Source organism: Pomacea canaliculata, linkage group LG2 (genome assembly GCF_003073045.1).
Source record: "Pomacea canaliculata isolate SZHN2017 linkage group LG2, ASM307304v1, whole genome shotgun sequence".
Taxonomy (NCBI): domain Eukaryota; kingdom Metazoa; phylum Mollusca; class Gastropoda; order Architaenioglossa; family Ampullariidae; genus Pomacea; species Pomacea canaliculata.
The window spans coordinates 30176671-30201566 of record NC_037591.1 but is presented as its reverse complement, the minus strand read 5'-3'; the positions used below and the strand labels follow the sequence as shown (position 1 = coordinate 30201566).

At 39.5% G+C, this 24896-nt stretch overlaps 1 protein-coding gene across 1 annotated transcript; it reads right to left on the bottom strand.

Annotated features, from left to right (window-relative positions):
- Window positions 1–1632: 1632 nt before the first annotated feature.
- LOC112557588 (nephrocystin-4-like) lies at window positions 1633–19380 on the bottom strand. The gene is given in 25 exon segments (XM_025227543.1): window positions 1633–1771; window positions 2071–2157; window positions 2585–2773; window positions 3272–3498; window positions 3816–3850; window positions 3853–4026; window positions 5119–5220; window positions 6100–6310; window positions 6565–6708; window positions 7100–7214; window positions 7944–8033; window positions 9429–9480; window positions 9483–9613; window positions 9980–10059; window positions 11242–11446; window positions 11789–11934; window positions 12254–12487; window positions 12885–13029; window positions 14846–15024; window positions 15392–15585; window positions 16548–16694; window positions 17041–17099; window positions 17676–17860; window positions 18474–18611; window positions 19148–19380. Coding segments are annotated over 25 exon segments (3504 nt in total). The 5' UTR covers window positions 19379–19380; the 3' UTR covers window positions 1633–1767.
- Window positions 19381–24896: the final 5516 nt, after the last annotated feature.

The following is a 24896-nucleotide window of genomic DNA, read 5'->3' as shown; positions in this document are numbered from 1 at the left end:
CTTTTTTGCCTGGCTGATGCAAAGGTCAAATCAGATGTCAAGGAAACTAAATCCTCAGATATGATACTCACTTTAGCAGCAGGGCTACCTGGCTGGTCTGTCCTTCAATGCAATTGATATCTACACGCTGTAAAGCATGCACATAACACTGCCACACTTGAATGGGCAGTGAGAGGAAGGGGTCAATATAAATGGTGATGAAAAATCGCTTGATTTGGGGAGATGGACCCAGTGCAACCTGCATCCACAGAGTAAATGCAGAAATTACCCGATAAAGTCATATGCTCTCAATGCAGACATACACATGTATACAACACACTGATCGCTCTTAGTACAAACTAGAAAAGCTGGAAGTGATCCTGATATAGTACTTATACTTTATACAGGCATTATAATTATAACCAAATATTACATGACTTTTGTAATGAATGGCCATACATAATAGATGAAATTTTTATCTTAAATTCTCTTTCTTCAAGATGATCATAGGAAACAATAGGCTACATTTGCTCACTTACCATCAGAGAGTATCACTAAGCACAGAGAAAAATGCTCTCTGTTTCAAGCGATGTCTTTTTTTTTTATAATAAAGATGGGGCTGTAAACAGATGGTTGCAAACAAAACTGAAGACAGGTGGCAGAGAATGCAACAAAGCTGGCTCAAGAAAAAGGGATTGGATTGGTGTTTTACGCCCTGCCAGCAACTATGGCTATATCACGGCAAGGCAGCCAGCCCTGTAAACAGATGCCACGTGCAGAGAAAGAACAGCGTGCCCGAGACGAGAGTTGAACCCATGACAGCCAACCTTCACTGTATTGGTGACAGGCGCTAACCGTTGCGCCACCGGACTGCCTTCTGGCTCAAGAAAAAGAAAAGCTGGTGTGACAATGAATGAAAAGTTGTTTACTCCCACTGCAAGGCAGTGGCAGATGACTGATAATCTCCACAAAGGTTTTTGTGGAACAAATCAAAGCATAGGAGAAAGGCTAGGTTGTAAAAACTGAATATAATGCATGAAAAGGCAACTGAAGCAGCATGTGGCTCAATATGAGATAGCACAGCACATAGCAAACTCCATTGTAACCATTAAAAATGTTTCCTATCACCTTTATGGCTGTCTGAGGGCTGTGTTCACCTGACCAGTGGAGCAACCCACATGCCAGGCACATGCTAGTTCACTCTCAGATTCAAATATTTGGTGGTTAGCAAATGTAGCTTATTATCTCCTATGGTTATGTCATCTGGTAAGGTCAAAGAAGAAACAGTAAAGCTCTGTATATATATATATATGCAAATGTATAGAAAAAGACAAACATGTCAGGTTACAAGTCTCTACAAACAAAAGTACTGCTAACAACCTTGAGAAAAATGTCATGTGGATCACCAGGCTGCATGGGCTTGCAGTCTAGAATAACATTAGGATCACTGCAGCGAGTGTATATCTGGCGAATAGCAGACCCTCCAACTGGGGCACCTGTAGACATCAAGGGTAGAAAATGTATTACTGTCACTCTGTATCCAGTGTGTAGGGCCCAATGTGAGCTCACTGCCCATTACAATTACTCTGGGGGAATCAAACAACATGGTGACATTTTAAGTCATTACGATCTCACCAGGAAGGTTATGGAAAGGTGGCAAGCGAATGGACTTCTTAAGGAAGGAGTTCTCTGGATGGTGGAACCTGAATGTCTGATCAATGATATGTGGTTGTGGCTCCACCTGCAACTTCAGTACAGCCATCGGCCGCCCATCCTCAGTCAGAAATTTCACCTATTGTGAGACCACAACATTGGGGTGAACTATAATACAGCAGTACCTTAATAATAATAATGATGATAATGATTATGATGATGATGATAATAATAGTCAAACCTTCTCTGTGATAATATTTTAAATTACCTATGGACAATGAAAAATTATAGTCTACCATTGAGCACTTTAATGAGATTAATTTAATGAGGTACTGGAATATTAATGAGATTGGTTTGATGAAAGAAAAATTTTGGTCTCCTGTGGCCTTTTTCTTAAGAAAAATAAATATATCCTGAGCTTTGACAACATTCGCACACCTTGATAGTCTTGGACTGCATGGCACCTTCTGAGTGCAGAAAGGATCTTTCTGTTGTCTTGGACTTATCAAATGGATCGGATGGTCCCTGTGGTAAAAATGCAATAATCTACCTTCACAACACTTAAAGTATAAGCTTATTTATTTACAGGAATCCACCTTTATAACAGTTTAAGACAACAGAGGAGACAAGATGAATTTTTTTTTTATAGTGCAGCTTAAATTGGAAACTAAAAAAGTGGTTCAAAATGACAAATTTTTGGCAATGTCATAAAGAGACTAATACTGACGACAAAAAGGAGGCATTAGCATTCTGCAGCATTACTTGAAAACGTTTCAGCAGAGTCCCTGCTTCAGACCATTGTCAAACAAAAATTTATATCCTTTGTTGTTCATTTGATGCAATGAAAATCTATGACACTAATTGTAATTCTGAACCTTGCTTTTTTAGTTACTTACAACATAGCAGTTTAATAATAACCATACCACTCTCAAAATAGAGAAAACCCTCTGACCTGGGGCATGACAGAGTGGTCTGCCTGAAAACTTTGTATTTGAAGGGGATGTGAACAGTCTCCTTAGGGCGCAGAAAAAGCTGGGGTGTATCTGATGTAGACTGAGTGCTGAACATACCCTCCTCCAAAGGTGTTGCAAGGCCACAGAACTGCTTAAAGTACCGCCACTCGCGTGCATCAGTGACCACCCTGCATCACAGCCAATTAATAGTAATGCAGACTTGTCCAATACTTTTCTTTGAAACCATTTGTTCCTGTCTCTCTCTTGGCAAATCTAACCCTACAGCATTAATCTCATAAGTTCTTACAACAACTACATGTACAGATATCAGCACACATATTTCTGTCTCATTCACTCAATCCTAACAAGATAAAAGAATTAAATTTGAAGGTATTTCAGTCTATTAAAAAAATTACTATGCTTTTGAATGCAGTAGATCTTCCCTAGAAAGATCTTAAAAATTGCAATTCTAGCTGCTGGTCAGCAGTTAACATTTATGTTCTTCAAAAACTTGCATTTCAGTATGTCAGGATCAAGTTAAAGAGTGCACTTTAAAACTGAACATGAGAAAAAGTACAAAGTGACTAATTCTTAAAGTTGGAACAGATATTTTTTTCAATTACAAGAAATAATTTTTTTTACTAAAACAGTGTTATCTAGTCCTGCCAGAGATTTCTGGTCCTTACCTAAGATCCTTGTCCTCCCACTGTATTGTTAAGCACTGGTCCTGGTTGTATGGATTTCGTAGGACAAATTCAAAGAACTCAGCAGTAGCAAAGGATGGGAAAATAGCATGTTCCGTGGTAATATTTTGACTGAGCATAGTCAGGATGCCTTCATGTTTTGTCTGGTGCCTGTAAATTTCCAAGGTTTTGAAGTCTCGTATGCGTTCTGTCTTCTCTTTTTTATAGCTCTGTTGATAAAGAACAACATATAAAGAGAGTGTCTTTTAAAAAAATAAGTATACAAATCATTAGAGAAAAAAATTATGTAGGTTGAAAAAAAAGAGGTAGCACACTGAGAACTGAGTAGGATAAGAGGCTGCTTCAGATAAAGCTTATAAGGCACACGCATACACACACGCTGTCCACACATACACACCTGCCACCACTAAGAGGAATCAAAATGTGATTACCTAAAATTTTAAATGCTGTTAAACCAAAGAAAACGTTTTAGTGAATCTTCATCTGTCAATATTAAACAGAAAAAAAGAATGCAAGAACAACACACTAGTATAGTGGTTGTCGTCTCAGGCTCCTGGTTAGCTCAGCTTTCAATGCCTTCATGCGAGCAAGCCGGCGATGTCGTTCTGCATCACTTTCTCGGACAGGTTCAGTATCTTCTTGAGCCTCCTTCCGCTTCTGGTTGGATAGCAACAAGGAAGCAACTTCACCGATGTCAGACAGAGGCTGTGCCCTTGCCACACGAGCTTTCTTTGTGCCTGAAAAGACCAGAATGTTAACTAAAGGCTAATACCATGCCAATCTCCTTTTGGATTAAGTGTGAAAAGGGGAACATTTCACAAAGTACATTTTAACATTGAGACCAGACTTTTGCTCAACCACAGTTTTACAAACAAAAGTTAAGCATTAGAAAAATACCATTTTTGATTATACAAATTCCTTTTTGTGACCAGATAACAGGACTATATGGAGTTATCCCAACTATCTACCTCAATTCCAGCTATCCACTGCTGATTAGTTAGACCTGACCAATAAACAGGGGGAACACAAATTAGATCAACTCACCCCACCCCCATCCTGCCCTGCCAGTCAGTGAGCTCTCTCACACCAGTTTTTCACCTGGCTGAGGAGAAACCCATAGTGGGGAGGCAGGAATGAGCTAATGAGTCATGTCATCTGGTAAGTACTCGAAGAAAGGAATTTTACCTTCAAAAATGTTATTTTTTCTTTGTACTGTCCCAGATGACATGACAATATGGAGAAAAGCGAAAAGGTGGGGTGCGTGGAAAACAAGAAAAACAACACCCTAATTCCAGCTGGGCAGTATAGCGTAAAGCCCTGTCATCAAGCTGACTTACTGAGGAAACAGAAGAAGGACTGGGGAATATACTGTGCCCCAGACACTGTGCTGCCTGTCAAGAGAATCAGAATGGCGTGCCAGTTCTCTCAAGCAGAATCTAGCAAATATAAAATCAGAATGCCAGCCTACTGCCCTAATAATTTCTTCCAGAGCTACTTTATGTGAGAATGCAAGGCTAGCTGCTACAGCTCAAACCGCATGGCCCTGGCCTAAACCAAGGAATCTGCATGGGAGGGTTCATGTAGATGCATTTGTTGCAAAAATTGTAAGGTGTGGCAGGATTTCAGCAAGCAGTGGACTTGTTTGTTTCCTGTCAGCAGGGCAGTATTCATAAGTTAATGCAACAGCCTCTGCTTTCTGTTAGCAGTTGCTGATAAGACAGTGGATAACTGGAATTGATGTACTTAGTTGGGAGAATTCCATGCAGTCATCTTATCTTGGACAGCATGAAAAATGGTCATGCTCCAGGTTTTGACACAAACAAACCTACCTGCTGGAGGTGGGAGTGTCCCAGACTTCCCTCCTTTGAAAGCAGAGTTTGCCGCTGTTTGTGATACAATCACTTGAGATTTTGATGGGATAGGTTGCATATCTGAAACCATTCATCATTCCTTCAAGTATAATTATATTCTCAGCCAGATTTCAGAGAAGCCATATCTTAACATATTCAGAATCCTGTGTATGCATGCGATACACAAACTGTAGCCTAATTTTAGCAATGTGTTTTAATTATTTTACATAAATGGGCCAAAACAATATTATAGCTTTACCTGAAAATTTCCAAATTGCATTCTATCCCTGAACTGGTAAACAGGATGACAGTTAATGGAAGCATATACATTTTCCAATCTTTTCTTTGTCTTTCCAATAAAAAACATTTATGTAGTACAGTCCATACATATTACTCCATGTAAGTGAAAAATAAGAAATGATTTTAGTCCCAAACAAAGCATGCAGTTCTGAAGATGACATCAGCGATTCACATCTATCAGATTTCTGATCTAGATGACAACTGTCAAGGAAAAGATGCAAAAAATATTGAATTATGGGTCAGCACGACTGCTGAAAGCAATGATGGGGAGAGCAATGTGGATATTGCCAAATATTTTGGGTATAGTGCGGAGTTCTTAAAAAATGGTTGAAGAAGATATTTTACAATCTACTAGAGATTGATTTCAACAGTAAGTGATACAACAATTTTTCTTCTTTACCACCATCACTAAATCCCATCAGCTTACCAGGTTTACTTGGCCCAATTAATATATAATGTTATTTTGAAGTGAAGACTGTTTGGATCTATTGGCTGGATTCTATTCCACTGTGTATCACTTGCTTCTGCAGCGACCTTGAGCTACATTGAATTAACTGAAGTGATGATCACACTTTTGCATTGTTTTTCATTCTACATTGTTACTATTTTGTTCTACATCTTTGTTAACTTGTGTGTCCAGAAATTTGCTTTAACACTCACCAGCTGCCTTCCTGTTGTCTACAGGATGGCCAATGTTGGCAATGCGAAGGTGAAGCTTTCCGCATGTCTTGTGCTGGGTGCTGACTGGCCTGACGCTGCCCCCTCGTTGCAAGTCTCCTGTCAGGCCTGTACTGTCTTCTGTCTGGTCTGACACCACCACGTCCAACTCAAACGTGGCTTGCACTGCTTCATTACCCCCCCGACAAAGGTACTGGAGGGTCAGAAAAAATAATGAATTGGTCATCAATGAAATGCTCACAAAATGACATATCAATCTTGACTAAGCCTAGATAACTGTCATAACACTGATTCATGAAGTGCTGAGGATTATATTAAAATATTGTGGAAGACCAATAAGGAGAATAACATTCTAAAATACAAAGGAAGAATACAGTATTGATTCCATCTGAACATAAAATGCCAACAATATAAAGTTTAAAAAAAAAATATATATCGAAAGCTTACCTTCATGTCAACACTGCAAGAGCCTATGAGAAGAAGAGAATCCCCATCCCAGACATCAATATGCAAAACTTGCCGAGTCAGGTGTGACAAAAACATGCTGACCTCTCCCGGTTTCATGAACAGTGGGTCCAGATAATACTTCACCTGCACAGAATAACATTCACATACATAAGACTTTGTCCAAGCACACAGAACATGAACCACATCAAGCTAAGGGTTTTCCTTTTCCTTTTGATTTGAGTGTAGCAAAACTTCTACAATCACAAAATTCATCCCCCAAATTCCAAAATATCTTTTACAAAGAGGTTTTCCAAGTACGCCAAGTACTTTTTTGCTCCAAGTCTGGTAGCAATAATAACAACAAGAAGAAAAAGAATCACTGGATTCTAGAAATAGAAATGGCATTAATTTTACAGCCTTCAGATATTCAAGTTGTTTGTCAGCTAAACAGCCACTGACATAGTAATAGGCAATCATCAACAAAATGGACAGGACCTGTCAGATGCACCACGATGCAGCACCTTTAACAACTGACCTCCAGGCCTGGTGGACCTTTCAGCAATGAGCCGTCACGGTCAAGTTTCTGAAGGATAAAGGGCATGTTGGAAGTGTTGCTGACAAGCTGGCTGGCTGGCTGAGACAACAGCAACCTACAACAGATCAGCCTTATGAAGCACCAAAGAAGGAAGGCAAACAACAACCGTAAATATATTTTTGCTGGTCGACAAGTAGGTGAGTTTTGCTTGCTTTCTTATAGTTTTTTTTTTTAATTGCAAGCTATGTGGGAGGACGGTGATATACAATGACAAATGTGTAGAGAAAGCAGGTGCAGAGACATGAATAGGTAGCGAAACAGAGAAAAACAGACATGTGCACACACACAAACACAAAAACATACATCTACATCCACCACACCCCACACACCAAGATCCTTAAATAAAAAATTCACACATTTGCCATTAAACACCTTGTAGATGTGGCCCTTAATTCTTTAAATGTTGATGTATATGTATATGGCAAAATGGGCAGACACTTTGTCTCTCTCTCTATATAAAATATATTAAACATTGGTTATATCCAATGAAGCTTCCTGCAGACAGGCATATAACATTGTTTGCAACAGAACAAGTCTTGAAAATGCAATTAGACATAAAAGCAAGACATAAGAAAACATATATCAGAGAACAGTTTTGGTATCATCAGGCCCCATCAAGGCGTATTATAGCTGTAAGAACATGTAAACACAGGAAATAGATAATTCTTTTATGTGCTTACATATTACATTTTGGTGCCTGATGCTAATATATTCTTGGATTAAAATATTATGAAATGTTTCACTGAACCCTACTGCAGAAAACAGAAAGATGTGGTTTACTGACCTTTCAGTGGTGACTTGAGGGTAACGATAAAACTGGAAGGAAAAAAACACAGTGCCTGGCCCAGTTTGAAGTGACCTGCCAGATAGATCTCTGCAACATGAACTTAAAATAGTCAGCCAAGTCAGAACTGACAAACTAGAAAAGAGCAAAATAATATACAGGGGGCAGGTAGGAGACACATAATAATGGGGTCTGGAAGGTGTAGGATGGGTAGGTTGGCAGTTTTACAGGAACTCCACCTGATTTAGCAGATGGGACTACATCAGATTTTGTGTTACCATTCCATCCATGACAGTGAGGGTATTTCATTGTAAGAAGAGAAGACATGATGTGATGTTGGCTTTGAAAAGGAAGTGTGTTTCTTACATTGCGACTCTGTGGAAATAGTAAGATTTACTCTCTCTCTCTTCCCTATGAACTCAGGTATTTTATTACTGCATGATCAGCTCATCCCTGATGTAACCACATACAAAGGCAAAATAAGTGTGTAACACCCAGGTAGTTTGCTACCAATAGATAAGGTACTTTTCATGCATTGATAACCCCTGTATTGACATTTTTTTTTCTATTATTGCACTGCATTTGTTTATTCTACATGTCAGGCAGCCCCAGTTAGCTATAACCTATTCTTTGTCCCTCTCCAGTACTGCTCATGCAACACTCCCATTCAGGTGATCTTGAACTCTCTGAGCCAACCTGCTTGTCATATTTCCTCCCAGAAAAAATATCAAAGACATGGTCGACTGACACATTGTATAACTTGATTTGGGCCTATGTTTTCTGGCAGAGTGGGATAGGGGAACATGAATGTACCCACAACCACTTAAACAAAAAAGTCGAGAGAGGGGGACAGGTTCTAGAAAGTTAGATGGGAAGAGGAAATAAGTAATCAGGGTTGAAGGTTGGGTCTCACTTTTTCAGATTCATTCATCAGGCAAGTTTGGAGTAATAGTCAGATCTGAGCTTATGACAAAAGTTTGCTCCTGGCATACAGTAGGCCTTAGATTGCTTACAACGTCTTTATTTTTTCTTGGTTGAACCTGAAACTAAATCAAAGGTTTCAGGAGATACTTATGATAATACTGGCCTTCTGTGTGTTGCTATTTGCATGTTTTGTGTGTTCTAATGCGTGAATCAGGTCATCGCTGAAAAAAAAGCTGGTTGAGGTTGCATCATGTTTGATGTGAATTCTATTCACAAGACCAAGAAAGAGGAATGTTCCCTGACATTGTTACCATCAGACTACCCCCTACTTAGAGAAATAAACCATCAGATTTCCTACACAGAAATGTCTTCTCTGCTTTTGTGTGATTATTTTTTGTGTGCATTGGTTATATACGTATGTGTGTTTGTGCACTTGCATGCCTGCAGACATATGCACTTTGGCCTGGATGTCTGCAAGCATGTTCATGTGTGTAAATATGAATTCTGAAGGACCCTACAAACAAGAACAGAAAAATCCTTCATTCACTCGTTCAGTCTCACTTTGAAAATGCCAGGAACTGGAAGATGATTTCATTTGCCTGCAGGGGATCAACTTTTTCTTAGCTAGGTTGACACTTGGTGGGATGTTTGGATCCAAGATCTCTGGTGGCTCCCCATTACGATCAAGTATTAGAGGAAACCCAGCTGAATAAAGCTGAGCATATGCTGCACGGGAAAGGCCTTTGCTGTTCATAGAAATTGTACAAAAGCAAAATATATGACAAACAGAAAGTGTTATGGTAGTTTTTGATAAGATGAATTAAAAAAAATTCCAATCTTTCCCCTGCTCTCAAAGCTTTTACTGTTTCGTATTATATTAACAGTTCTTTTCTATAAGCATATGTCAAATAATAATATCCATAAACCTGAATTAAAATGAGTCCTAACATCGGAAAACAAACATCCACTTTAAAAAAACATTCTTGAAAACACCGTGCATGCAACTATAAAGTACTATATTTTTGTATGTGTGAGGATAAATGCATGCTTCGGCATGCACGCATGCATGTGTGTGTGCTTACTTTCTCTAATAATCTATATATATAGTTTACCTTTGGACTGGAGGTGGGAATGTGACAACAGGTTGATGGACTTGAGTGAAAGGCAAGTCTCTCATCTCTGACACTGGACCCTTAGGTCATATAAAAACATTCTTATTAATAGGGAAAAGGAAAAGAACCCAACAAATCTTCCTTATGACTTTCATTTTATTTTACGGCTTATACCAATTTTCAAGATTATTTATAATCTAGAAATGAAAATCTGTCATACTCCTCTAAGAAACCTGGGACAATGGTGTATATGTTACGGCCAAATATAATCTGCCAAAGTTTAAGTGTCTGGCCAAAATGGGAAATGGCCAATACTGCTGTAAATTGACCAGCTAATGTCTGATCTTTTCTTGATTTTAGCATTTGGCTGGCCAGTTTGTGAATGGCATGGGGCGACTGACCAAAGCCAGAAGAAAGAAGTCATCAACAGAGTTTGGTGGGTCTGTATAATTTCATACTTTATACTGATTATTAATGATAAATTATCAAATTAAATTTTGATAATTATGCTTATAAATATTAGTAAATTATCAATCTCTATTATCACTTGTTAGAATGAGATGAACTTTTATGACATTTCAAATTATACAAGTTTGTTATTTCTACACCTGCAGCGATTTGTTGCACTCTTAATAGTGCAATTGCATAGAGTGTAGCCTAGGCTGCTGGACAGTGATTAAGAAAATGTGACGGTTCATAGGGGCTTTTCTTCCGTGCCTATGGATTCCAGTGTGAGCAGTTTCTCGTGCAGAATGAAAAATTCACTTCTGGAGTACAGCTGTTTGAGAATACCATGTTTTGTTCCTAGCTTGTCGAAAGCACCCTTGATGTTTATGACAACTGCAATAACGCTTCTTGGATCAATTCAACCTCTGTCAACATCTAGTATATAAATACATGAGCACATTGAGTTTTAGCAAGGGATGTCCTGCTCCTTTGTGGAATGGCTGTCCAAAGTAACATATACATTGATTATTTCAAGTACATGGGTCTTCACCACACCTTTAAGCCAAAGTGTGAAATAGCCGGCCAATTCGGGAACTAGCCAAACTTCGTTCTGTGCTTTGATTTTCCTTTCTTTTTTTTCTTTTTTGTTCACAAAGCCACAGAAGTCCAATAAATGTTTTTGTTTTTACTTCTTATATTATTATGAAGGGACTGAACCATGTGATTGAAGTGAAAAATGATGGACGTGAAAATAAAGTAGATGTGGGCAAAAACCTGACTTATCTTTGATCATAACTATGACAAGCAAAACTTACCTCTCTGAAAGCCTGGGGTGCATAAGCCATTTGCATAGAGATTGGAGGTGGGCCAAAGCCAGCAAAGGGATAGGCTAGTGGCATTCCAGCTGGTGGATACATTATGCCTTGCACCCCGGTCTGAGGGTACATCATGCCTGCTGCTGCAAGCATCTGTTGCTGCTGTTGCATCATTTGTTGCTGTGCAACACTCTCTCGTGGTGTTCTGGTTTAAAAAAAAAGAATGCATCATAGAATGTCAAATACTTTTCATTTAAAGAAACATAAATACTGTATCCCAATTCCTTCAAAGGATTATATCAATAAAAACAGTTCCATGAGGAGAAATACAAATGTATGAAGATGAAAATGGTCTATAAATCATACCTATTAATAAAGCATACCACACTTGTATGTTTATTAAACAAAAACCACAATTACAATGCTATAATGTCTTTCTCTCACACCGTCCACTCCTCAACAAATAATCCTTATAATATAAATAGATCACTGGCTCCAAGATAGTTTCAGCCCGGGTTCAAAATCATGAGTACTAATGGAAGCTTACCGTGGTTTGCCACTAGGTGGTTTATGCCCACTGCTCAAAGACATCCGACTTGCATCAAGTATAATGTCTTCATTGGCCTCACTGCTGTGAATGGACAGCATTGAGCCATGGGAAAATGATATCTGTGGCACAGTCAGGTACTCCCCCTGTCACAGATGATCATGAAAGTAAGCAACCTGCTGTCTGAGGTAAAACAAAGTACTGATTTCACTTTGATTCATGAAGAAACAGTCACAAAAGTCTGCCAGATTCTTCACAGCAATGAAATGAACTTGAACATTTAAATTCATACGCATACACTTGCAAACAAAACTACACATAAAAATAACATTTATACACAAACACTTGAAAGTAAGGATGCTTTTGGAAGTCAACCATACTTCTAGGCACTGGATTTGTCATACACATTCACACACACACCACACCCATCACTCAAACAGCACAATGTTCTTGTGTACACATTACCTTAGCACCCCTTGTCCATCTAAAAGCTAGGATGCCCCCTGCAATCTTGGCTGCTGTTAGGTCCTGCATTTCGGTATCTGGTAGTTTGTAAACAAAGCTATCATCTGGGGCCCGTTTTGTCCCTCCTGTCAGTGCCACACTGATTTCTGGTGTGCTGGAGTGCAAGAAAGGGTTCCAGGCAGTCCAGCGCACCGAGATGGTTCGAGTGTGTGCTCTTGCCAAACTATGAGATACCTATTATAAGAAGATACTGAACTGACATAGCAAGCAAAGAAGCAGCTTAATACAGATAACATATCCTCTTTGTCTGGTTTTTCTCACTTCTTCCTATAACACAAGCAATACTATAAGCATGGAAACATGAAACTGCTAAAGAACAAGCCCCATTCAGCTTGTAGTATCTAGGCCTAAAGAATCACAAAACAAAAATGACAAACATATGTTTATATATATATAAATGGGCAACACAGCACTCTCTCTCTCTCCCACACACACACATTTCACAGGATTATAAAACATCCTTACAGTTCATTCCTGCTACTGATAATTATAAAGAATTTATTATCAGCCTCTATGTGCCAACCCCAATCCTCAAAGAATCTTCCTGCCCCCATTGACTTGTCAATAATACCTTTCTGTCTACATCAGAGAGTGATTCACTGATGACATATTCCAGCTGAAAGACCACAGCAAACATTGGGTCCTCTATCACCTCAGTCAGGTGGATTTGACTCTTCAGCACAAGAGCACTGCTGCCAGTATTTCTGCCACTCTCCCTACAAGCAAAAATTGAGGCATAGAGAGGATGTGCACACCTTTTATAGCATGTTAAATGCACTACTGAAAATGAATGGTTTATTTTACATAACTGTTAGCAAGCACCATCAGAGACCAAGGTTTTAGATCATAAATATGTATACATGTACGGTGGTGTAAGAGCTAACTTGGCAACATGCATACCTGAAACTTGTGCAGATGACTTGAACGCTCATGAGAGCTCACTGCACACTCTTTGAGACTGAACTTTGTTGAGTATTTCTGAATAGACCTTGGTAGAAGTAACATGTCAGCACTGTGTTTGCACCCTAAGAATCTAACAACAGACCTTTTTCTACCTAAGGTAACCCTGTAATCATTTTTTTTAAAGAATTTCAATAATGATTTTGTGGTTTATGTAATTATAAGAGCTCTGTGTATTTTACCTGTAATTTTGGAAAACTAACCTTGTAACAGATTGTATGCCATGAAAATGGCCAAACATTTATCATTGTAAAATACTTTCTTTTCCTCTTCACACATATGTTATATATACAATTAATGAATTAAGGTTTTTGCGAGGAAAATTTCAGTTTTCACTGGTGGATACTTGAAGTATACTATAGGGAGTTGTCAGAGGCAGTCTATGTGAATAGATTTTCTTCATAGTATTCAGCTTGTAACACTGCATTCTGGCCAGAGTGGGAACCCTAGCATCTCCCTTCTATTTTTACATATATTATGAAGTTCTTTGAAAATGTCAACATTACCTGTAGATTGTTTGTGATGGTGTTCCCCACTCTGTGAGTATGATAAGGGGAAGCAACAACCAGATTTTATTATTGGCACGACATGTGGAATAGGCTTTATTTTTACATGTGGATTACCTACTCGCATCCTGAACACTTTGTGACTTAGTATAAAATAAGTCTTGACCAGTTTTCACAATAAACTTAAGATGGACCTAGATCTGTTTGTGTGAAATTGAGATTGAAGCTGTAGCATATGAATAACCACAAGCTGGCTTTCATAGAGAAGTATTTAACATCTCCAAAGGATCAGTGAATAGTTATAGAACTATATGGTTGTGTGGATGACAGTGTAACTGGCCAAAGAAAGTTTATCTGTTGCTAGTAACAATGGTTTTGTTAACCACCACTTTAAAAAAAAAAGTTCTCTGTTTGTATCTCAAGACTTGAAAGGTACAGAAAATTGTTGTGCATAAAAATAGAACAAAAAGTTGCAAGGAAGTTTACCTGTGAGTTTTTGTTAGGAGAAGCCTTTTTTAAATAATGAATTATTATTTTGCTTATATAAATGCTATGTGATATTGATAACTTGAAGTAAAGAAAAAGAAGAAAGATAAAATGTATTTTCTGGGATTGAGCATAAAATTCCAGAAGCCCACAGGCAGGCCTTTGTGTTTTGTTGTTTGAAGGAATGTGCATGGACATAGTGTAAACAGTTGTGCTATGTGTGTCCCTGACATGGACTGAAGCCTGTGTGAAAAGCATTTATATCTTCAGGTGAGTAGAAGTAAGGGGAAGAGATAGGAGAGAGAACACAATTGAGACAGAATACATTAGAAGACAATTTACATGACTGAAGAAAAAGTAGTAATGAAGCTCATATGGTCCTCTGGTAAAGTTGCAAACACACATAGCATGTAGATCCCACCTAGCCCATGCATGCAAATAAATTCCCTCCAACAAACCTTAGCACATAAATCTATTACGCTTATGATCATAAAGGTGAACATTTCCTACAGGTTTAGTTCTATATTATACAAGTTCATAGCAAGATGCATACATGATAAAGACAAAGAAATGCACTTACGTCAAGGGCTGACTGTTGCGTCGGATGTGGTATTGAATGGCACGCCTAAATGAAGGACTGGCTGTGGGCCTACGCTGGCTGTCATCTCCAGTGATGGAATCAATGCTGGACCCTGCAAGGGGTTCCAGATGAAAAGTCTGTGGTTTGTCTGTAAATGTCCATCCATTATGAACTCCCACCTACAAAAAGGAAGCAGTAGTTAAACCCACTGATCAATGAAAACACCTTCATTCAGTGGAACACCCAAAATGAAATAATAATAAATAAAACAAGTAAAAAATTTATTTAAAGCACATCAGGTCTAATAAATCAATGAACTTTGTTATACAAGCCTGCTGTTATCACTATAATTGTTATTATTAGATGGTGTGCATATGTTGAAATAATCATTTTTACTCTTCTCTCAGTTTCGAACAAACTTCTTTGATAATATCAGCTTGCTCACATCAGTTCTTCACTGGATGGATTGTTCCAGCTGATGGCTGTATACAAGTTTCTAATTTTATATGTCAGAACCTAAAGAGGCTGCAACAAAATTATTCTCACATGTAATCTTCTCTCCACTACAGCAATCCTAGTGGACCCTTGAGAACGGTTCTCACGGTTGGCACGATCTTCACTGAGCAGTTCGCACAGCTCCTCCTCAAAACGCTCCAAGTTTGGCTGGAGGTGAACCACAAGGCCATCAAGCCCAAATGATACTTGCTGGCGCAGCTGAGGTTTCTGGAACCGGTCTTCATCTAATGCAATAATTAGGAAAACTCATTTGAATGATCTGAATAAGAGCTATAACATTTATTAGTTGATTTTCATTCACCTTAAAAATTGTTTACTTCTGCTAAGGATCCTATGACAGCCTACAATACAACTTTATTAATCAAGAAGGGCAATTGCAGATAGTGCTCGTACTAGTACTATATAAGACAATACATACCTATACATATACATGTTGAAATAATTTCTCTCTCCCTCTATCATGCCCAAACACATACACATTCCCTTAACAGTAAATATGGTGGGTGACCCCAGGCCACCTCAGGCTAGTACAAGATCATGGCCAGCAGAGCTGATAAAGAAAATGCACGTGGAATGAATGAATCGTGGTGACAGTTGGTTCTGCATACAGGCATTGCATACCTACAGCCATACCGTAAGAATGAAAACTCACATGCCAACACATGATCAGAAATAGAGAGGATATGGGATGCCTTCTTCAGGATTTACTGTTGACTAAAGTCTGCCAAGTCCCTCTGCCTGATTCTGATGATTTTGGAGCAGATTTTAACAAGGGAAAAAGACTATTTCTGTTCCCTAGGGAGAGGCTGTAGAATTGCGGAGAATTGTATCAGTGCTGATATCCCATTTAAACTTGTTATCGAAGATAGTACCTAAATGTTGATAGAGTTGTCTACCTTGATGGCATCATGGATAGTACTGATGTAGAAGTGGTCATCACACCAGCTTACAAGGTTGGAAAGAGCGTCACAGTGAACATGTTCACTATTATACAAAAGTGACAGCAAGGCAGAGTCATTAGCAAATTTTATGAGAAAACTCCTATCCGTAGTGCTTCTACAAATGTTAGTATATAGTATGAAAAATAGTGGAGACAAGCAGCAACTGAACAACACAATTAAAAAAAAATTAACAGCAAAGTAAAAATAACTCTATGTTTTTGGTAAAACTGGTTGCTGTGATTTACTTGGTTTGTCTTCAATGCCAGGGACAACTGTATTGTTACCAACAATGACATTTTCAGGTAGCAGATGTATGATCGTCAGCATAGCCTTGTGTGAACCTACAGAGTATATCAAGTGGCAGCTGGCAATAGGTTTCAAAAGTTGATTGGCTGTCAAACAAAGAAACAAAGTGGGTCCAGAGATGTTAATATGAATCATCACATGGCTTTACTAAGTCATAATGATTTCTAAAATTGTACTCACAGCATAGTTGTAAACACATACACACACACCACTAGATTACACAGACAGTGAATGAAAGAGACAGATGAAAGCTAATAATAAAAAAGAATAGACAAAAAAAAAACGACATCATCAAAAATCCAGAAATGTGTTTATCAAATTTCTTTTTGTAACTAATACATACTTTTCAAACATTGCCTGTTGTACAAATTATTTTGAGCATTTAGGTCACATTAAGTAAATGTCATTAGGCAAAGACATTACTCTGCTAACCTTCTATAGGTTCATCCATGAAAAGCAATGCCCTGGGAGTACCATGATACATCTCTACCCTGTGGCAAGAAACCAACCAGAAGTCTACTTTGTCATAATTACAAAGTAAAAAAGCCATTTGTGAAGGTGTGACATCATAAATGTAGAAGAGAAACTATTTATTGAAATACAAACAACAGAATACGGAGACAAGAGAAAGAAAAAGTGCAAGGCATTTGAGTTATCAGAGAATCACATCCTAAGACATGCCTACACACTTGCCCACTTAAAATCCCCACAGCATACTTATCTTATGCATACAAAATCTGACACTCCATACCCCAATTAATGTCACTTTTGGGGGTCATAAAAAGTATGTCCTAATAATAATACAGATCTATATCTATGAAGCTGAGTGTCCAGTGGCATATGTCTACAGTTTTATCTAATTTATACGCAAGTCAAGGACTTTTAACTTCTCCATTGGTGATCAATAAAAATGAGCATAAACTGCTACCCTTTTTGATAATGCATCTCTCAACATCTCTATGTATTCCATAGAATTGATGACAAAAACATGTTACAAAGTGAAAAAAAGGAATCTGAAAAATTAGATAGTCAAATCCAGTTTAAAATGAATGCCGAGGAAAACTCACTTCAAGGTTGGTGGAGCCATACCACGAGATGCATCTGGCAAATTCCCATCACCAGTAAATGGTCTTATAATACTCCATCCACATCCCACTTTCCTTGGATTCCCATCAGGTGCAATGGTATGTGCTATTACTTCCACAACCAATATGATGCTGGTATTACAAAGGCTTGTGTGAAAGTATGCATTCTTGAAAGTAGAAACAAATTCCATGTGATCACAAGCATGCACACATCCCATCCCCCACAAACACACACTATAAGTGTTAATCACCAGAACTCTCTAAGGAAAAATATCTCTTAATCTTTTAGCACTAAATGAGCAAATAAAACAGTTAAATAAATTCTGCATCAAACATTTATAGTATAGAGTTTTCTTTATATTATGTTCAACTAAACAGTGAAGAGCTATGAGAACTTTCTAAATACATTTATAATAAATTCTAATTAAAAAACTACATACACCCCTCTAGACTTTTAAGATTTTACACTTTGTTGACATTTAGCATTATGAAAAACCTTTTATAGGAATCGATAAAATGGTTGATACATGATATTTACAGAATGACAGTTTTTATAATATTGGGATTTAGCATAGCTTATTGCTATATTGTCTCCTTCTATTAATCTACAAATATATAGACTTATGAAATATTTAAATATTAGATTTAAATTACATATCGATGGTACTGATTATTTGAAAAGCAGCAGCACATTTTGGCCATACGAAAATTGAAGAACTTTGAAGGGTTCAATTTTAAATCATACATTTATTTCTCTTATAATTAAGATACAAAAATTACCTGATTATAATGTAATTTGATGCTGTCATTACCATGTCCTACCATGACTGGCCCAAACCACTGGCGCCCAAAGAATAATCTAAATCCAACATCATAAAGGCAGACTGAAAGCTGATATTCTGTTCTGTTCTGAGGTTGCTGAAAAGAAAATATGTAATGCGAAAATATTCACACATACTATTTTTTAAACCTAACATTCATATTTTGCTATTATCATCTGGTTTACCCGTGAATGCATAAAATGTTTTACTGAGAGTAAATGCACCACCTTATCTTTTAGTTTGTCGATGCATTATAGCTTGATCTGTCATGCTGTTGCTATGTGTTTCATGATGAGGGTTAAGTTTGTCTGTGCTAAAAATGCTAGTCTATTCAATTCAATACAACTTTATTCATACACAAGGGCAATTATAGGTATGATGACACGCCAGCACACTAGAGGGAAGAATTATGTGAGAGATGAAAGGGAATAGATTCTGGCGACATACACACATATCTAGTAACACATGATCAGCAAATTATAAACAGTCTGAAAGTTTTACTGTAACAGAATCTATGAATAATTGAATCATGAGAGTCTTTTTTTATAGTGCGTAAGCTATAGCTAAACAAGTCGCGACTTGAGAAAGTTGTTGTGATTAGCAACTCGTTATATATTTACTAAAGCCGCTTACTGGATTTAAAAGGCCAACAACAGATTTGAGACTGATGCACATCGGTGTACTAATTTCATGAGCTGCATGCTGTCGATCAAATGCAGCGGGAAGATGATAGTTTTTCGCTAGAAATTCTCTCCATGACTTGCCAGTTAGAACACCCGCCATCATAGCTTTCGCTAGTTTCAGTGTTGACTTCCGCTGATAGAGCTCAACAGAGTTACCTTTCTTAGCGCTGGTCGTCACCATGGCAGTTCTCTCCCCTTCCCCTCATGGAGCTCAACAGAGTTACCTTTCTTAGCGCTTGTCGTCACCGTGGCAGTTCTCTCCCCTTCAACACCTGTTTCCCCCTTGCCAACCCACCCAACATCACCGTTCTTCATCCAGGGGAGATTTATGTCTTTGTATCACGTGGTTGATAAATGCGCTGAAGGAGTATAACACAGTTTTTAATCAAGCAACATCATCTTGTACTGTGTTTTTGATTCTAAAAAATGTTTCTTTGGGAGTGATGTATATTAGCGACCACACGTACTCTTCTCACGGCCAGCTTTTTTTATGAAGACTATGGGTGTCCATACCCTCTGTCAGAGCTACAACTGCAATGGGTTTGGACACATAGCAGAACAATGAAAAAAAAACCAAAAAACAACAACCTATGTGGACGCCGTGGCGGCGCGCACGACACTCGATGATGCTAGGTCGAACACCAGAGTGACTTTGCATCAACTGCTGTGAAAGCGACGACAGTGAAAGATACTGTATGGAGGATGTCCCCACAGAGAATAAGTTAAACTTGTCATTGCAGAAATGTGATAGCATCAAAGGTGGTCACAGAACTGTCATCTCATGGACGGTCCCGGATGCCTCTTACCTCAAATAAAGGTTATTGGGAAGGTGTCTCCTCGATGATGGTGTTGCGGAAGATGTCAAAGATATGTCGGAGGAGACGAGCCATGTCATTAAACAGGAGGCCTAGAGAAGGCTCAGCGACACCCACCTGCAGAACAAGAAAGGTGAATATCGCCATGACCCTGACGTGTTCTATCGCTTTCTCGCCTCTCGCTCCATGCCGCACTTGACTTTTAAACTTTTTATCTTGCGCTCATAATGGGCAAGAGAGCATTTCTTTGCACCGGAAATCTTAATTTAAAATCGATTTGGAAGAGATTGTCGTTAATCTTCTCCCAAGCTCTGTTTCCTATTGTCCTCATTCTGATAATAACAGTAGCAGCTCAGGTACTCTAAAGTTTTCGTTGACAAGGAGGTTCTCTACAAACACAGTTTCTACTTAAGCCCACAAAACTGTTTTGTCTTGATTAAACAATGCTTTCTTTAGATTTCACTTATCTGGTCGAGAAACAACGAGTTGGTATGAGTAGAATTGGGAGATCATTTCGTAATATGACTGGTCAGATGGGAAAGGCAACAATTCTTTGCCTGTGTCACAGACATAAATGCTGACCAAAAGGAAGTGTCAGCTAAGAGAACAGTTTTTTTTGTGCCTCGCATTATTATTGTCAAAAAAATGCCAACAAATCTCCGTTCAGCATACTTACAGGGGTCAGAGGCATTGACTCCATGAACACACTAGGGTAATGTTCGAAGGTGAAGCATCCCCGTAAGCATACGGTGACAGTGATGGACAGCGCTGCACAGCGGGTTTCCATGTGTGCGAAGGTATAACAGGACCACACCTTGCCGTCACCACGATGTGCAGGTGGCGCAACGTTTGCGAGGAGCCGGCCATGAGCTTTTCCAGTACGGACTCACACAGGTAGTTCTGTATAGGGATGGAGAGGTGGGTTTATGGGGGATGGGGCCGGGGAAAAGAGTGAAGGTGTTAACGAGAAAAAAAAAAAGCATAAAGTACCCACAAATTGATCAAGGGATATATAAAATAGAACACGTGTATACATACACACACTCACGCCAACGCACACAGTCGTGCAAACGTGTATGCCAATATGAGGATTCCCTCACCCTTTCTTTCTCCCTTTCTCTCTCACACACGCATGTATATAAGTGCGCGCAAGCATGCTCACAATCACACACACAGACAAACGCATATACGCGTGTGCACACGCATACGTACACGTACTTTGATTAGATATACTCTAAATAAAGAGTAAATGTTTTGTATATATGCGTCAGTACATCCATGCATTTGTTGATTCATGTATGGGTTAGCCGAGTGAATGGTCCGTAGAAGGATTGTTAGGTAAAGGGGCAGAGAAGGAGGAGCGTGAAGAAAGAAGGTGATAATGTGACAACTCGTTGTCTGAGGAGTTCTGACAAATTTTAGGCCAAAGATTTACATACATCACACAGGAATTATGCACGGCGCGACGCAGGATGTGCTGGAGGGTCGATGTGCCAGGACATTTACTTTTAGAATTGCAAGCCGACATTGGTCGTCACGCAGCTCTGTCTTTTATCCCAGCCGTGTATTCCACCTCACATCACGGGGTTAGCAACATCACTTCAAGCAGCTACAGTAAAACCACTTTTGCTGTTGCGACCCCCTAACCCCGAGGTTACTTCCGGTATCTGTACGGCGAAAAACGTCACGAGAAAGGGAATAAAGGACTGTTAGAGAACCTAGGTACATTTACACATTTACGGAACATGCCACGTCAGATGTGAAGCAAGGTCAGGGTCTACCTGGTCCAGGGACAGACAAGAGAGCGTGAGGAAGCCACCCATGACCTCGGGGGAAGGTCATCAACCCGACGGTGCATGTCCAAGAGCCGAAGAACTCTTGAAAGTACAGGCTGGCCAGGTTCCGGATGCTGAAGCTACCAGCGAGAGTCTCCAGCCTACAAACAGACTGCTCACACCGACAGCCGCACAAATCGCTTTCACACTTCCCCCCTCCAGCTACGTTTTCTGTCCCCTCCCCGGCTTAAAAAAAAAATAAATAAAAATAAGAGCAGGTTTGTGAAAGAATATTATGTGGGTGTCAACAGCTTGCTACAAATAGGCTGAGTATTCTGATTACATAATATATAGAAATATTCACGTTGATTGACTTAAATTTTTGTGATTGTCGTCCCTTAAGGTCGCAGGGCTTCATTCTTTCGCTAACTTAGTCACTCTCTCTTGCTCTCTCCCTCTCTTGCTAGTCCTTTGACCCGGTCATACAAACATTTAGACACAAAGATACGCACCTCTAAAGACAATTCAGACAACATTTCCAAACATTATCAGCTGACCCCACTGCCGGTTCGTTTCCATACTGGCCTCATGCTTTGACAGATTTACTAGGTGTGCCTACCTTTTAACCTCCCCACAGCGCTTGTATAAACATCAAGGTTTTTCAAGGCGAGACTTTTATGGTTAAGAGAGAACACAAGTTTTCCACTGACAAACACAGCCTCAGAATAGTCCGAATGAGTTTTTATATAAAACTCTCATCAATGGGATCAGAGGGGTCGTAGACTCAGGTTGTCCATCATGCAAATGACAGCCGTTATCAAGAAACTATCAACAGTCTTGACAGTGGAAAAAAATGAGATGGTGGTGGCAATGTAAGAAAATGACACAACGAAAAGTAGAGAATTTTTACAAATTTAAGAATAATTTCCATCCGACAGTTTTTGCTCAAAATTTGATTTTTGGAGAAAGATGTGTGTGTGGTCGACACAACGAATTTACAAACCGACTGAGGGTAGAACTATACACAACAACAAGTCCACAATAACATAAATGAGTTGCCACCAGGTGTGAGTGGCTCACTCGCGTCGCTGCAGGTGCCTAGACACTTTCACTATTTGACTCTATTTCCGTTTCATGTCTGCTCTCATTGTAGATAGTAAGAGTTTGCAGGAGAGTGTTGGGACATAAATACAAGCAAGCAAATAAAACATTAAAGGTTGGGAGGAGTATAAATCAAGCTTTGAAGCTCCGTCCGTGCAAGTGTCGATCGAGTACAGCGAAACATAATATCTTCTAAAGAGTTTTCAGCAACATGTAGGAGGATCGTATTTTACACAACAACGAACTTCCCAACAAGTGTCACAAACAGCCTCACCTTAGGAGGGAGGGATTATTTAGACTGCTCATTCTCGGTCAAAACACTAGGAGTAACCTGTAGGTATGAAGTCATCCGTGTCTGTGGACGTGTAGTCTATGTACATCAGTGTCTGTGGACGTGTAGTCTATGTACATCAGTGTCTGAGTGCATAGTCCTCCCCCAATACTACTTCACAATACTACGACCTTTGTTTTCGAGCCTCATTCTCACAAAGCCTTCGTTTGAAAAACTTCTTAAAGCCGGTATAATCCGCTCATTGGCTTGAAATTCAAGACTTTCTTAACTGGGCAAAGCGCCTAAGCCTCAAACCTCCAAAGGGCCCTAAGTCTCATGGTACTGGAAAGCACTGGCAAGCACTGACAAGCCCTGGCAAGCAACTTTGACCGTAACATGTTGGCCAGGGTGCCCACGTCCAAAGCGTTCGACCATAACTCACTGATCTCCTACAACTTTTACTCACATCTTTACCAGTCTTGTTCTAACGTTCCCGTGGCGGATGTCTTTTTCAAAATGTGTTTCAGTTATCTCCAGAGTCAAGGTAAAGAATTCATCTCCGGGTGTCACGCATGAGTCAGGTGGCAGAAGAGATAAGGTGCTGAGAGAAAATGAAATAAAGGAGAGACAACAAGAGCGGTGACAAATGACCCAGACATACAGCCTGCAAGTAACGGCGGTTGCACAGTTTAACGAGGTCATGGCCGAACGATGACTTCACTACCTCACAGTGACGTCACGCAGGTAAAATGGCGAAAACACATTGTTTTGTTTGTTTTTGCTCTATACATTCACAGAAAAGTGTCATTACCAGCCACTCCTAAATGGGAAGGAATTGCAGATGAATGGACGCAGAGAAACATGGGGGCGATGCAAAGGGCCGGTGGCGGAGGGGAAGGGGTGACATGGGAGCAGAGAAACGCTGGCTGACAGTTTTTAGGCTTGCAGAAGGACGAACGAGAGAAAAACTAAGGCAGTTTCTGTAAACAAAGCTGGTGGAGTCCCGTTGCTAAACCAAACCAAACAGTTAAGTATAAGTCAAGTCCACTGTATCATTACACTCATTTTCGGACATGTAGTTATCAATCAGACTTAAAATAAGATAGACCAGAATAAAACTCTGTTACTTCTCGCATAAAAAAATTATTCCAAACATCGAACAATTGGAAAGCTCCGTTTAAGCAGACACAGAATTCGTCGAAAGATCAAACAGAATACAAAACAATCTGTGCAATAATCCGCTAAAAGAACAAAACATCTCTACACAACCACACACAAATGCGAACACTGACACAATGACACACTGACACTCTATCACGAGGAACATTTATTCTTTATTCGTTTTGCCCCACGCCAACAATTTTACACTCGCTCCATAGTTTCTGGATCCCGGGAAGTTATTGCCACCACCGAGACAGGAACAGGCAGACTATAGTTTCTGGATGGAAAGGGAATGGAGATCATCATCCTCTCTATCACAGGCAGCATCTCAGTCGGACACCGACTCCGATAGTAGAGCTCGCACAAGGAAACAGCCTGTAACATTAGCGCCACCCGTTAATTGTTCTAACACGTCAACAACTACCCCAGGTGTCAGACCCCAGGAGGCGGTAGCTAGGGGACGAGGCAGTGAGTTTGTTTCTGGTAACGGTCTGTCAGACGAGACTGTACACCAAACGTCTGTTCAGGATTACAGGCCATCGACACGGGGGATAGGGTGGGGTGAGAGAGGGGGAT